Source organism: Ambystoma mexicanum, chromosome 12 (assembly GCF_040938575.1).
Source record: "Ambystoma mexicanum isolate Mex_15411 chromosome 12, UKY_AmexF1_1, whole genome shotgun sequence".
NCBI lineage: Eukaryota > Metazoa > Chordata > Amphibia > Caudata > Ambystomatidae > Ambystoma > Ambystoma mexicanum.
Genome location: NC_090936.1, coordinates 362,471,944 through 362,487,319, shown reverse-complemented (window position 1 = coordinate 362,487,319; position 15,376 = coordinate 362,471,944). Strand labels below are relative to the sequence as shown.

At 45.6% G+C, this 15,376-nt stretch overlaps 1 protein-coding gene across 2 annotated transcripts in view; it reads right to left on the bottom strand.

Annotated features, from left to right (window-relative positions):
• The window catches only part of KRAS (KRAS proto-oncogene, GTPase), a 229,606-nt gene that overhangs the window by 51,006 nt on the left and 163,224 nt on the right, over window positions 1–15,376 (bottom strand). The window contains exon 5 of one of the 2 annotated variants that reach the window (XM_069628481.1): window positions 6,478–6,598. The exons of the other annotated variant lie outside the window; for it this stretch is intronic. Coding sequence (XP_069484582.1) covers window positions 6,482–6,598 — 117 coding nt within the window. The 3' untranslated portion in view covers window positions 6,478–6,481. The remainder of the gene's footprint in view (window positions 1–6,477; window positions 6,599–15,376) is intronic. 2 annotated transcript variants of the gene reach the window in all.

Here is a 15,376-nt window from a genome sequence, read left to right as displayed (position 1 = left end):
AGCTGCCATTCGTACTCTGAGGGAAGCCTCTGCTGAGTTCGTCTGCTAGCAGATCGAGTTCCCCTGGTACATGTTGTGACAGTAGGAACATGTGTTTGAGAGCCCACTTCCAGATATTCTGGGACAGCTTGGACAGTCCTGGAGAGTGGGTGCCCCCTTGCTTGTTGAGGTAGTACATGGCTGTGGTGCTGTCCGTAAGGACCATCGCTGTGTTCCTGGAAGGCTTTTAGTGCCTTGAACACGGCCAGTAGCTCTAGTAGGTTTATGTGCTTGGATGCTACGCTCGGAGTCCACACTCCGTGAGCAGTCTGATGGGATAGGTGAGCCCCCCATCCTGTGAGGGATGCGTCTTTGGTTAGAGTGGCTTCCACTGCGGGTGTGGCAAAGGGTTTCCCTCTTACCAGGTTTTCCTTTGTCCACCACCGTAGCGAGAGAACCAAAGCCTGCGAGACCACCACTAGATCGTCCCATTGTCCGCTGGCCTGACACCACTGGCTGTTGAGCCACTCTTGCATTGGGCGCAGGCGCGCGTGAGGTACCAAATAAATACACGACGCCAGTATTCCTAGCAAGCGCATCGCTTTGCGCACTGTCACCTCTCGACCTGCCACATATTGGGGGATCTGAAACAGCATGTTTTGGACCCTCTCGTTGGAGGGGAAGACGAGGCTGTCCTTTGTTTGAATTATAGCCCCTAGGAATAGTTTAACTTGGCTGGGGTCTAAGCTGGACTTCTTCTCATTGATGGAGAAGCCCAGTTGGAACAAAAGGTCTACAGTCTTTTGGGTGTTTGAGAAGCAGGTCTCATAAGAATCCCCTGTTATGAGCCAGTCGTCGAGGTAAGGGTATACCGGGATGGATAAACTGCGCAGGTGGGCCGCTGCCACTGCCAGTACTTTCGTGAATACCGTTGGTGCAGATGCTATGCCGAAGGGTAGCACTCTGAACTGGTAGTGTTTGCCCTCTATCATGAACCTGAGGTATTTTCTGTGCGCTGGCAACATTAAAATATGAAAGTATGCATCTTTCATGTCCAGTGTTGTCATGTAATCTCCCTGTGATAGCAGTGGGATCACTTCCTGTAAGGTCACCATACAAAACTTTTGGGGTTTGACAAACTTGTTCGCTGGGCGCAGATCTAATACAGGGCGCATGGTTAGAGCCTTTTTGGGTACAAGGAAGTACACTGAATAAATACCTTCCGTTACCTGAGATAGAGGCACAACCTCTATAGCTCCTTTTTCCAGTAGCTGGTCCACTTCTTGGAGAAGGATGGCGAGGTGTTCTGGTGTCATGCTTCGTCCCCTCGGGGGTCTGTATGTTGGGGAACTGTTGAACTCTATACAGTAGCCGTGGGCTACGGTGGATACTACCCAGCGGTCTGATGTTATTCCCTCCCATGCTGGAAGAAAGGATGTTAACCGGCCCCTGACCGCCGATGCATGGGAGGGGACCCGAATCTTCGCGTCACTTGGTGTTGTTGGTGGCTTGGGAGCCTCTAGGGGTGGAACCCCGGCCTCCCCCCTTGCCACGGCGTTGACCTCTCTGATTGTATTGGCCACTATTACTTTGGTAGTTGTTGGCAGAATATTGAAGTTGTTGATTCTGTTGCTGGCGTTGGCCACGAAAAGAACGCTTGTTGCCAAATCCCCGCCTGTTAGGAGGGGGCTTTGAGATTTGGTCCAAGGTCTTTATGGTATCAAATTCTTTTTTCGCATTTTCCAGTGCGTCGTCCACTGCCTTCCCAAAGAGGTTAGACTCAATAGGCTTGTTAATGAGCGCCGCTTGCGTTTCCGCCTTAAACCTGGAATTGCGAATCCAGACGTGGAGCTTCAGCAGAATTCCCTGTACCAAAGAGCGGCCAGCTGTTTCTGCTGCATCGAGGGTATTCTTAACAATGCTCTGGTTGACCTGAGACCCTTCATTAACTGTAGCTAGCAATCGAGTTTTTAGGGGTTCAGGGACTTCCTCGATGTCCTGCTTAAGCTTTCCCCATTGCGCATCAACGTAGCTTGCCAGCAATGTGTTATTATTGGCAATCGTAGTTGAGAACGCTGCCGAGGTGGTAATTCTTTTGGCTAGGGCATAAAGCTTTTTCCCCCTCTTTATCCGGGGGTGCCTCGCTGGTAGACAGTGGAACCCCCAGCCCTTTTCCTAGTGTTAGTCACCACTAAGGAGTCCGGGATTGAGTGACCCTTAATATATAGTGGGTCTGATTGAGAGGGTGAGAACAATTTTTCGATTCTTTGATTAACCCCTCTTGCTAGTGAAGGGTTGATTTGTCTCTTAACAGAGGCGAGTATTGGAATTGTTTGGCTGGTGGGGGGTTTTTTCTTTGATAATCCTTTCCACGAAGTCGGTGTCTGGGGTGACCTCCCCAGTTTCGACCTCAAAATGTGCTGCTGCCTTCCTTAGCAGCGCATTAAAGGTGGGCTGATCGTCAATAGGCGAAGGGTTCCTGACTGGTGTGGTCTGAGGAGACCTGATGTATATAATGTCTGGCTCTGTAGACCCTGATGGTGACTGCCAGGGATTTGGGTCACCCTCACCTGGGTCTTCCTCGTACCGTTCCTCACCCAGGTTAGAGTCCTCATTGAAGCCTTCTCCCTCTTGTTGGTTTTCATCATTAATGAACTCCTCTCCTTCCTGGAAGTGAGTGTCCTCTTCGGTGAGGTCGTAAGAGTTCATATCCTCCTGAAAGGGGTTACAGAACAGCTTCGGGTATTTAGCCCTTGGACTTTCTAGGAGTACCTTCCTAGGTCTTTTAGGTGTCCTATTTTCTGGAATGGCCATGAATCTGTCTAACTTGTCCATACAGGACTGGAACTTCTCTAAGGTCCACTGAGGTAGGCCAGAGCGGTCTGGGAGTGAAAAAGGAGTTTCTTCTCCTTGTATTTGCCTAGATCTGTCCCATAGCGTCGAAGATAAGATGCCTTCGCCTTCTGAGAAGTGTTCTGGCAGGCTAGGGCTTTCCGTCGACGGTGGGAGCTGTCCCAGCCTACTTTCCGGCGCCTTCGGCGTTTCTTCGGCCTTGTGCGCGGTTTTCGGCGTGTCACTTGTCACCCGTCTCTGGCCGTACCTAGAAGATATACGCGCGAGGCTTTCGTCGATCATTCTCTCTGCCGAGGGATCACTCGCCGTCGCGCTAGGTAACGTCGAGTCTTTACTGGCAACGTGCGCACTCTTACGAGGCGCGTCGCCGCCTGAGGGTTTGGGGTTAGCGCCCTTATTTCCAGAGTGCCCGGTCGCCTGTCGCGGAAGCGGGGAGGGCTGGTGACCCTTACGATCGGCGGAAGACGCCGGTGGGCCCGGCGCCTCCGTTGGTGCTATGGCTGCCTTCGTCTTCGACGAATGTGTGCCGTGGGGTATGTGCTTATGAGATTTCTTGTGTGCGTCCTTGTCGCCGGGGTGTTCATCCCCATAAACTGGGCGTGAGCCGGGCTTCTCGGGGCCAGGGACGGACTAAGAGGAGCGAGAACGCTCCCTCGAGAGGTCTACAACCTCTGTTACGGGGGGCCGTGTAATCACTGTCCTCGTCACATTCGGCGGCAGCGGGTGAGGAATCTGACCTAGACATGGCGTAGGCCGCCCACCTTTTGACCCTTTATCGTTTTGGGCTTAAGTAACTTACAGGCCGCACAGCCGTCCTTGTGATCGAGGGGCAAGCAACGGTTGCACCGTTTGTGCTTGTCCTTCCAGGTATATTTGCCTTTGCAAAGTGGGCAAAACCTAAAGGGCGTCCTCTCCATAGCGGAGGGCAAAAAGTGTGATTACGACCTCGAAAGAGAGGGAGGGGAAAGAGAAAGGCATTCTCGGAGTGAAAAAGAAAAGATCACACAACCCCACTCTCCCTACTGTGTAAGGCCGGCGAGGCCAGGCCGCGTGTTCGGCGACGCTGAAGGATCTCCTCCGCTCGTCCTTCCGTCGAAGATCTTGCTCGGCGGAGAAACAGCTTGCAGCTTCATCGAGGGAGGGATCTACGTGTTAGATATTAATAATAAACGACCAAGGGTCGAAGAAATGATTTCGCAATGTCTCTGGAGGAGCTCCGCATAGAGGCGACCAATAACTGGGTGGAAAAAAACAATCTGAGGGACCTCGACGTGTGAGGGATTGTGGGTACAACGCACGTCACTATAGGGATAGTGTTACAGACACGCCTTGTCGACGTCCCCTTTTCGACTACGAAAAACAAAATGCAATACTCTGCAGTGACCACTGGATGTCGGACTATGCACAGCATGTGATTCTAAGCAGATTAACAAACATCAGAAAATAGGTTACTTACTGACCTGGAATATTTGCTGCCATTCTTAAACTGTAATTGGGTTTTGCTTTCCATGAATTGTTTAGGGTGTTCTGAAATAGTTATTGAGTGTTCCTACTCCTCATTGAGTAGCTTAAGGCCCCCTCCAGAAAGTATGAGTTGCTTTACTAGCTCTGAACTGTATTTTAAAGAGTAATGTTGCAAGGTGTAGAATTTGAACAGGGTTCGTCTATTATGTGATTTCTACAACGGAGGGTCACTGCAAGACCTCTAGGACCAACTACCCTGTAGATACTGATTGTATTCTAAAAGTAGATCTAATCTGGATTTACCTCCCCAAGAAAAGCCAACTGCCATTCTGAATGCGTTCTAGGTTGGACTCACCTCGACTAGATTGTATTCTCAATAAGGTTATACTTTGGGTTGCATCCCATAAATATGGAGTTGGTTTTTATAATTGTGTTTATATGACATCTGATTATTTACCCAAGATTTAATTTGGCCTACATGTTTTTAAACAAATCCTTCATTTTTACAACACAGTGTTTCTTTGTACCAAGCTACATCCCTCTCTCCCTCCTAAAATAATTCTGGCTGCTCTGTTCAGGTTACCCACATTCTCAGGTTGTACAGCGTTGAGTTTTTGTACTTCCTCAGATATGGCTTTATGAAGCCCTTAGTTGAACTTTAGAAAAACTGTCCCCAACAGAGACATTAGGGAGCGGATGTTGTGTGCATATAAGGTACAGTCACAGGAACATCCTGGATGGAAGGCAGAAGCTTAGATTAATGGTTGGAAGGCAAAGTTAAACAGAATGGAGGTAGAATAAACACCAAAAGAAACTAATAAGCAATAAATTGTGTATGCCTTTTATAAGACTTTTTTTTCCAAGGTGTGCTTTCTTCTGAGTAAAATAATCCCAGTATAGGAAGTGAAACAAGATTAGATAACCAACGTATTCTCTATGCTGGTTTAAAGTGGCGTGAATGTTCTTTCCTGGAATAAACATTGGAGGGCCATGCCGATTAATTGGGGTTATAATTGGGAGTCCTTTAAAAACAAATATACTATAGCACTGCTTTCACTTCAAATTGGAAATATTTTCCAGAGGGCACTCTCAGCCACAATCCACTGGTCTTTATTGGTACCATGGTATTGATTGCTTCTCTGAGACCGCTTCAAAAGGGTCGCTCATAGTAGGTACAGCCAACAAAAAGTGCAATGGTTTGTAAAATCAAAAATCATTCTTTAAAAAATGCAGTTTCATAAAAGTCACGAATGAAAACATACCGGTTACGAGTCAATGACTCTTGCTCAGTCCAAGATCACCCCCATTCCTACAGACTCATGAGAAAGGGACATAATCTTCGGTACTTAGGCCGAGCATTTCTCACAAAGTGCATGCATAAAACATATGGAAGCTAGTGTCCTGGCCGCCAGCTTTTATTCTCAAAGTCCTTTCTCTATATTGCTGAAGCAACTCGAGTGATATCTTTTAAATGAATACAAACGGCAATGTCATCCCTTCCAGGCACTAAGAGAAATAACAAGTAAGATGCGGTTATGAAGCAGATTGACCTTATGGACCAACAGCAAACTTTTGGGGGGAAATTAAACCATAGCTCAAAATCCCGCCCATCCCCTTGGAAGGGCCTGGTATCTATACCAATACATGGTGCTCAAGACAACCAATGACCTCTGCATTTAAAAAGACAAATATGCAGATTTTCTGGAGTGAGAAAGGCGTCTGGAATGCCAAAACCAAAAAAAAAAAAAAAAGGAAATCGTAGGCATCACCTGCCTCCACCCTTACCCTCCACCCCCTTTCAAGCCATACCCTTATGTGCTCAGTGTAGAAGCTAGATTACATGCCGCTGGGACAACCAATTAGTCAAAAAACGGCAGCACATAATCAGAAGCATTTCCTGAATGTGGAAAGCATTGGCTACTGCAGAAATCCCTTCTGTCCATGCACAATCAGGTTGCGTTACAGGGCTTGAGGCTTGATAAGGGAGGGAGAACAGTATTCTTCTTAATGTGCAACTTGCTGCTCGGTTTAATTATACAGTGACTTGGCAACAGGTGCACGGTAACTGCACAAAGCGGAAACATTAAGAACACAACAAAAAGAATGAGACCTCCAATTCGAGTAATGTGGAAAAATGTATCAACTGAATATTCTTCTGAAAATGTACGTTGTAGAACTTACCCAATCACATTACAATGCATTTTTTTATTTTCACACAGCCTGGGGTCTTTTCTTCTTTGATTTTTTTCACTCTGTACTGCCGTATTTCTCTCACCAGTGTATAAAAAGCATCCTCCACTCTCTGCATTGTAAAACATAACTCCTTTAAAGTTTGTTTCGTTAACAAATGTGATGGGATGAACCAAGTGAAAAACAGAATTAAAAATCAAGAGCCAATTGTTGAGTGGGTAGAGGTAGAATATAGCACTGATTCACAAAGTAGGGGCTCCAGCACATCTTCAGTTTGGCCACTGGTGTAAAACGTTAAACCGAATTAAAAACAATGGCTGAACGTCATTAAAAAATATATATCGTTTGGCCTGATAAACTAGATCAGGTAAGCCAGCTTTTGGACTTTTAGTACGATGTAGAGTTTACGTTATCCATTTAGATTCACCTCCATAAAAACCAACCAAACCATTTACCAGAAAAAATAAAAGTGGGGGGCTTACTGGACAAACAGGATAATCATAGATGTTGAGCACAGAAACGCAAAGACAAAAAAAGTAAGGAAAACCCGCTAACCCAACTCTAAAACCTCAACTGTCTGCATACACTTCCCATTCAGATACTCGCACAACTACATCTCTGCACAGCAATCCGCACATGCTTCCACCACACTGCAACAATAGACCAACACCACATAACCCAGCACAACAGCACACAGGAAGTCGCACCGACCCGAAAGCCACACTTCAGCTCAGAGAATGGTGCAAACCAAACTGAAATTGCCAACAGGACATCACAACTCTCACTTTCCTATTCCGACTACACCCTACTAGCCCCCCCACGCACCCCTTTTTTTCACACCCTCCTTTTCAGATCTGCCAGAGCACCTGGGACCACTCCGGTGGCGACAGTGCACGATACAAGTACCATTAACAATTGAAATTGTGCACTGGTCCATCATTGCAAATAAAATTACAGAAAGGTTATGTATGGCAATCAGCATATCTGGAAGATCCTTGCAACGGCTTAAAAGCAAAGGCGAGATATTAATCCACCAAAAGGAGGGACGAATGGGAGACTCGGATCTGGATTTTAAAATCAAATGATTGGTACCAGTTAAGCCCCAACTGGAAATTAGACCAAAAGCGAGGTCAGCATTTTACCCAACCAGCTAACAGCAAATGCATCTCTTTGGTGCACAAGGTGTCCCAGTCTTCCCAGAGCAGATCTCCATTAATCTGGTACATGAGCTATTGGACACACCAGTGAGTTGTGTAAAGAAAAACTGATATTCTTAGGGCTAATTTTCAAATGTGTACATCCCTTCAGCATCCCTGGAAAGGACAACTCTCAAGACTCCCATAGTCTTTGTACCCTTCTCAGATTCCATTTCAAATGTTTCGGATCACCTGGCAAAACTACCAAGTTCCCCACCTTCAGCTATTCGGATTCCCCACTCCTGTGGTCCTCTCGTGGATGCCATCTCTTTCACTCAGTTTTCGTGGGGCCTTGTGCCTGATAAACTTTCTTAAAAATTGTTATACTCTTGGCAGCTCTTCTAACCATGACATGCAATGTTCGTAACGTTTCCCAACTGTTTGCCGCACCTACAACGGTTTCGGTACTCTGTGAAAACAACCATTTCAGGACTTCCTGGCATCCCACTTCGGCAGAAGCTGCGTTACAAACGGTGCTGCTTCCACTGGAACAGGTGCTTGTCAGGCATAGTTCAGCAATCGCAGCTACTCTCCAGTGTCTGATCTCAACCGTTGTAGGGCCCCAGGCCCATCACTGTTAGTCAGTGGTTGTGCCACCAGAGAAGACTGATGCCTTGCCGTCGAGTCTCGTTTCCGGACCAGAGCCTCTTGCTCAGTCAAGGCACCCGCCATCCAGGCTGCAGCTAGTGGGTCTAATCCACTGCTAGCTCCACGGCTGTGCCCCTCCAGGATGGCGTTGCTACAGAGGCTCTCCTCCCTCAGTGGAAGTCTCTCCTCAATTCACAATTTGCTCCCTTTATACATGTCATTGTAACAAAAATGGTGTTTGTCTTCCATGACAATGGTATTCAGGAGGTGTTCAGCATTACCTGAAGCCAATAGAGACAGATTTTTGTTGACTATAGTATTTACAGGAGAAGCCCAAGTATTTCCAATTTCCATATAAGCAGACAAGGTGGTGGTTTGCACTGCGAGTGCCATCATGGCATGGGAGTCCTTGGCCCAGAGAGGGTAGTCACTCCCAGTGAGACCCCTAGGGAGGGTCTTGCTTAGTGGGCTCACCACCCTAGCTCCAAGGGGGTAGTTCTTCTCTGTGAAGGGACGAATTGCCCAGATTGCCCTATTTGAAAGGCACCATTTCTCAAATGCATCTTGGACAATGGTCTTTGCATTTGCCATACTAACCAATCTTAAATGCCTGGGTTACTTGCAGGTGCTGCAGGTCAAAGAATGGAATGGAATGGAATGGTCAGGCAGTTTCAAAGTCAGTAATGAATCCCCAGACAGGAAATGGAGGCTACGCAGTACACAACATGCCACACAGATTTTGTCCAGGGGAAAAGCGCATTCTCGCGATTGCCACACCACTTCAAAAAGTAAAATAACCACACACTCACACTGAACGAGCAATCAAATTCTCCATTCTAGATCTGAGGGACACCACACGGACTAGCCCTCGAAACAGGTCTGTAAGGGTATTGGCAAAGGCTCGAGAAATTATAGTAAAGAAAGGCCTCACAATCCACAAAGCATTTCAGCAGTTTATTATTGCTGCTGCACTACCGGATCCAAATGGATTAAGTAATGTGAAGTCTTATAGAAATTTAGCACGCAAAACCATAGCCATATACTTAGTCCAATTTCATGCCCTTCTTATGGACAGCCCCAATAACAAAATGCAGATTTTAGAGTAGTGCAAAAAAAGAAATATGGATTGGGTTCCCTGCTACCACTATTCAGGAATTTGTCTAGCTCCCTTAGATGGGCTCATCATGTACAACACTGGTACTATTCCCAGACCACTGAAACACGATCTAGTCACCCCCCTCTTTTCAAGAAGCCTCACCTAGATCCATTTTTGGTTGTTAACCATCGCCCCATTTCCCTCCTTCCAGTCCTCCTGAAGCTTATGGGGGCAATTAGAACATCTCATCTCTCTAGCTTCCTGGAAGTGAATAAACTTCTACATCCATTTCAGTCAAGATGTAAAACTTGGATGGGAGCCTGGAAGGGGGCATATGTCCGTCATGGTCTCGATGCTAGACCATTGTGCTGCTTCTGGACCACAGGGAGGTTGGGGTGTTGATTCTCATTTACCTCTCCGCAGCCTTTAACACAGTTGACCATGCGATTCTCTTGCAGAGACTAGAGCCGGTAGGTATTTGGGGTTCTCCACTTTTATGGTGATCCTCTTTTCTAGACAGTCGGCAGAAAACCGTATCCCCAAGTCCCTTTACCTCTTCTCAGACTGCTAGTTCTTGTGGTGTCTCCCAGGGTTCTTACCGTTCCCTCTCCAAGTTGCATTTTTAATCTTTATCTTCGTCCTTTGGTGAATTTCATCGCTCAGCACGTGGTTCACTTTCACAGCTATACTGACGACACATGGCTAGAGTCTTGTTTGGGCTCACCGACTCTGCAGCCCCCGGGCAAACTGAAAATCTATCTTGCCGCAATAGGGATGGCAGATAACTGGCTAAAACTCCATGGGGAGAAAACTGAGGTTTTGATGATCGGGGTCCCACCCAGCCTCACTACCAATTGGAGTGCAGAGTTTTGGCCAGATTCTAGGTCCATGCCCCACTCCAAACAGCTCAGTTAAGAGCTTGGGGTTGAAACTCTTGCCTTTGGGTACAAGAGATGCACATATTACAGCAATTTCAGAGCCGGTTTTGCCAAGCTCAAAACCCAGAGGAAGATTTTTCCTTTTCTGTCTCGTTAACTGCAGAGCACAGGTGGCAACGCCATCCATCATGGGGTCACTGGATTATTGTAATGGCATTTACCTTGGTCAACCGTCCTTTCAGATGCGATTGCTTTTGCAGAATTGCGCAGCACGCTTGGCACTTGAGGCCCATCACCTTACATCACAGGCTATGTTACATCAGTTTCAGATTAATTCTCAAATTAAATTCAAAATTCGATACGAATCATGCTATCCACGATATTGGCGCAGAGTACCTGCAAAACAAGCTGACTTGTTACCAGCCTGCCAGGTGTTCATGCGCTTTGGGGGCAAGGGGGGGTGAACTTGCTCTTTCAGTCCTGGCCCCTACTTTATGGAAAGCCATGCCCCAGAAGATGTTTTTTTTTTTTATTACTTCCAGTTTCGTAAGGGGTAGAAGACATATCTGTTCTAGTTGACTTGGGGCAGACTTACCAGTTTTCGCCTTCTCTGCGCCTTGATGCCTCTTGGCCGTAGTGTGCTCTATAAAGAACAAATAAGCAGTACAGATGGGTCAATCCAATGGTGCATTGCTACACTTTGCTCAGAACGCTGGGAGCATGCCAACTAAGGCTATCCTGTTGGCTTATGGGGCAACGTCTCTTGAGATGGTTACCCATGAGGCAGAAGTTTGCTGAAATGTTCCATATAGGCACATTCATCAGTTGATTTAACTTGTGGGCCGATTACTACTTTACTTAACAGTGATGTTGGGATGACATCAGAATGCTTGAAGTATGCAAAGACTGAATTGACCAATATTGGTCTGGGTTCTTGGTTTTCTGATCCTACTCCAATGGGGCAAAACTGGAAGTCTTTGAGGAAACTATTTTGGACACCAAAGTCTGCCAAGAAAAGTCAGAGTCAGGAGGAATCTACGATCCACATTTATCAACCTATACCTATTGATGTGTCACCTTTCGAAGACTCCGCATGGATTAAAAAAAACTGTACACTTGTTCATCAATTACGAAACTTCGATTCGGCCCGACCTGTAAGTGGCAAAGTGTAGTATCTTTCCATGGTACATTTCTTTTGTGGGTTAGACACTATAGAATATACTACGCACTTTATGCCACTTTGTCAGATACAAGATACTTCGAAGCAGGACTCTACCATTACTCAGCTTGATGCACTTTAGGCAGTAAGGCCCTGCTCTGATGTTTTTAGCTATACATCCTTAGTATGTTGGTCTGTTGAAAAAAAAAATGTGGTGAATGCTTTCAAAATAAGGACAGAGTAGTGCTGACAAAAATGTATGAATTTGATGATCAACTAAATTGCAGTCCTGATATTTGAACTAATTGGGATGTATAGTTGGTATTGAAGCGCTTGAATTCTGCCTGTTGGGCATGGCTTTTGGGGAAACATTGCATTTTTCCTGAAAAGGTTGGATTGCATAGATCCATAATATTTAGAGAGGTTACTCCAGCTGCTTTTGAACCAAGCTGAATAGTTGACAGTTGTGGAGCAGACAACCATTGTGTGCTTCGTATTATAGGCCAAGCCTCCAGCAGTGGTGCTTGGATGTATGGTAAACATAAGACAAAGCTGCCAAGATCAGTTTGCATTCACTTTGTTTCTAGAGGGCATGGTAGATCAAGAAAAACTGAATACCAACTCAGAGAGTACCAGATATGTTATCCTAGGCTGCATAAATCTGAAGATACAACCATCCCTCATGGAAAGTATAAGTTATGTACAAGGCTTCATAATGCTCTACTCCAGGCAGGGAATAAAACCCCAACATTAGCAAGGCCATCTCTTTCCAAAGGAGATGAAAGAACAATGAATTACTTCTTTAGTGATTCAGGTACTCAAATTATGTTGCCCTCTACTTGTGGGGTGATGCGGGTAGGCAAGGCCTGCCCCTGCAAATTATTTCATAAAGTAGCCAATACATTTACAACACAGAACCCCAGTTTGCAAACCCATCTTCACACACAAGAACCTATGCTCCCTTATAGAACCGGCTGCCCTGGTCTAAAAAATGTCTGTGCCAAGCAGTCGAACAGTACCAATGGTGCTTGAGATTAGGTAGGAGTTGAAGGATAGAGAGCCAAGGAATAAGTACTAGAACTACCATTAAAAATACATTTTACTCTTGTCCAAGTGACTCTCTTCTTCCCAGCTTTTTGGGAAAAGAGGACAGCAAAATATTTATGGTGTGGATGGTGCAGCATATACCAGGCGATTGTGGACAAATGGCTTATGCAATGTACTACGTTCTCCCCAAAATAATTCTCACCTGCAGGAAACAGCCAGGGGAATAGCATTTACAAAATACATAGGAAGTAGTCCATTGGCCACCCGAAAGATCTCAGAGTGGCCATGCGCCTTGGAGGCACTAATACTGCCTTGGGTCATGTGGAATGTGCATGTAGGCCCTATGCAACAAGACGACTATGCAAAGTTTACACTTTTGCAATGCAAAACAATACCACAACAGGCAATGCTGGCCTTAGCCACCATGTGTCCAAGTGAAACGTCACTGGGTTTATGTAAAACAGGTTATCCGCCCAACAAAAGAAATCTGTGTCCAAATGAAACCAAATTATAGAGAGCCTCTATTGCTTGTGAAAGACTTGGTCATATGCTAAGGAACAGTAAAGTAAATCTCTCGATTCAAATGGTAATTATACAACACAATTAGACAAAGACTGGTACTGTCAACAGGAGTGAATTTAAACTAGCTCACCCTTGCAGTAGAAGCGATCTCAACTGAAAGTCTTCAAGGAGAGGTGGTCAAGGTCGCAGGAAGTCATAAACTCGAAAATCGTCCGCATTATGGACTCCAAAAGGCCAAATCGCACTCAGGTGGAGAGTTTCTGGTAGTGTGGCGATTGAGAGGTTTGGGGGATAAGCAGGGTAAAGGTGAAGCAGCCGTCACAATGCAGTCTAATGGCTTAATTCGGCCAAAGAATGATAGTCGTTCTTGGGCAAGTAGGCTGCGATGACCAAAATAATGTTTTCAAGTCAACCTATAGGCAAGTACTGGTCAATGAGACATGAGCTAACAGCAAGGACTATGGACAATCATAATTAAGGTTTCTCTAGAGCCCAATGAAAGCCCACCCCCTTGCTTTTGTTACTGTTTTTTGGTTCAATCTGGCATAGATTGAAAACGAACAATCTAAACAATGTGACCAATGGGCCCCAGAAAATACAGCACAAGCATAAACTAGCAAATCAGGTTCCAGGCTCTGAAGGGGTGGAATGATGCTAGGGAGTATTGGAAGAGCAACCTCTTCTCCAGACAGATCTTTGCTCAAAAGGAACATCCAGGAAGACTTAGAAACGAGTACAAAAACTACAGAGACTACCAGATCAATCAAAACTATTACGGCACTTGTGCAGTGCTTGCACTACTGAAGAACCTTATGTGAAAGGCATCAGAGGCAATGCATAGATGAACTTGCCCAATCCAGAAGAAAGGCATAAGCTTAAAGAATGACATCCTTTCCTCATCTATCCAGGAGTCCCAAGAATAATTTTCCGTTAGTCTTGCAGCAAACTGGTCTATTTGAGGCACACCCAACCAAAGAAAAATTCTCTAAATTACCTCTTGGAAAGCCTATTGCAAGGTGAGTAACAAAGATTGGCCTGCCCTAGTGTGGACGCCACTGAACATACCACCACTCAGAAGAAGTTTGTTATTGCCAAGAGCCAAAGCTTTATGGCCATGAGCCGCTGCCGCCTGCTTTTCTACAAACACAGTGGTAACCTGAACCACTTTCCCTGCCAAAGACAGGAAGAAAGGCTGTCAACAGGCAGTATGACGCATGGGCTCGCTTGATGCCTGAAGTCCGAGAAAGGCGCCAAAAAAGGATACCCATAAGTAAATGCCTCATGTATAAAACAAAAAAGGAGAAAAGAAAATATACAAAAAACAGTATGCAATAGCTCGTGTGAGGAGCAGCTTGGTGCTGGTCCAAATGACTGAAGGATTGGGTATTTATAACGCGCTTAATACCCAGAGGTTTCGAAGCGCGGACCCGGTGATCGAACCTGTGGTGCTCCGTGTCGCCTTGCTTCCAAGGCGAGAACGTTGCCTTTGAGCTAAGAACAGCAGAAATGTTAGCTCCTGCAGCTGAATCATTGAGAAGGGTAAAACAGGAATGCAAGACGCCACAAAGCCAAGCATCCTCTGGAACCAGATTGCCTAAACCTGGCGTTTTCAATGTTGTGGCCCAGATCAGCCAAATATATAATGTGTAAAAAGGTGAGTGGTGGTTGAGTCACTTGTGCCAGTTACATGGGTGAGTGTGGCACCTGGTGTGCGATTCAGGTTTCTCGAACTGGTGCATCTTTCTAGGTTAGTTTTCCAAATAAACAAAAACTAATATTCCTGTACAGATGCCAAACTGAAGATGGTCTGAAACACATTTACATAAAATCGAGAGTGTGAAGAATGTATGCAAATTTCCCAACCCTCACCTTCACATGATGGTCTAGCACGCCACAGATTGCCAGTACAACACAAGCTAAAATGCTGCAGTGTATCAAGCGTAATAATCATTGGATCTTTGATTCTGTACTTTAATCTCCATCACCAACGACCGGCAACGATTGTTTTAGCAATGCAGAGAGGAAAGAGTGCATGAAGGGGGTTGGAGAGAAGAAAACTAACCATCACCACCATCATAGGCCGTGCAGTGCAAGTTGGCCCATAGTACTAATTAAACCAAAAGAAATCCTCGGTCCTGTAAAAGATACAGTAAAGAGGCATTATGACGACTCCTGTTCGCTTATTTGAGTAGGGGGTGTGGGCTTTTTTTAAACAATTTTTTTTAGCTAGGATCATTTGGTGGCTCTTGCAATGCAGGGCGGAGTGATGTTCTGGAGATGGATATTTTGAATCACACATTTAGATTTGCATTTTTAAAACAGGTCTAAAATCGGAGTAAATTGAGAACCAAGACAAATTATCAATACATTTGTTTTAAATATGCATTTATACAGCCAAATTCAT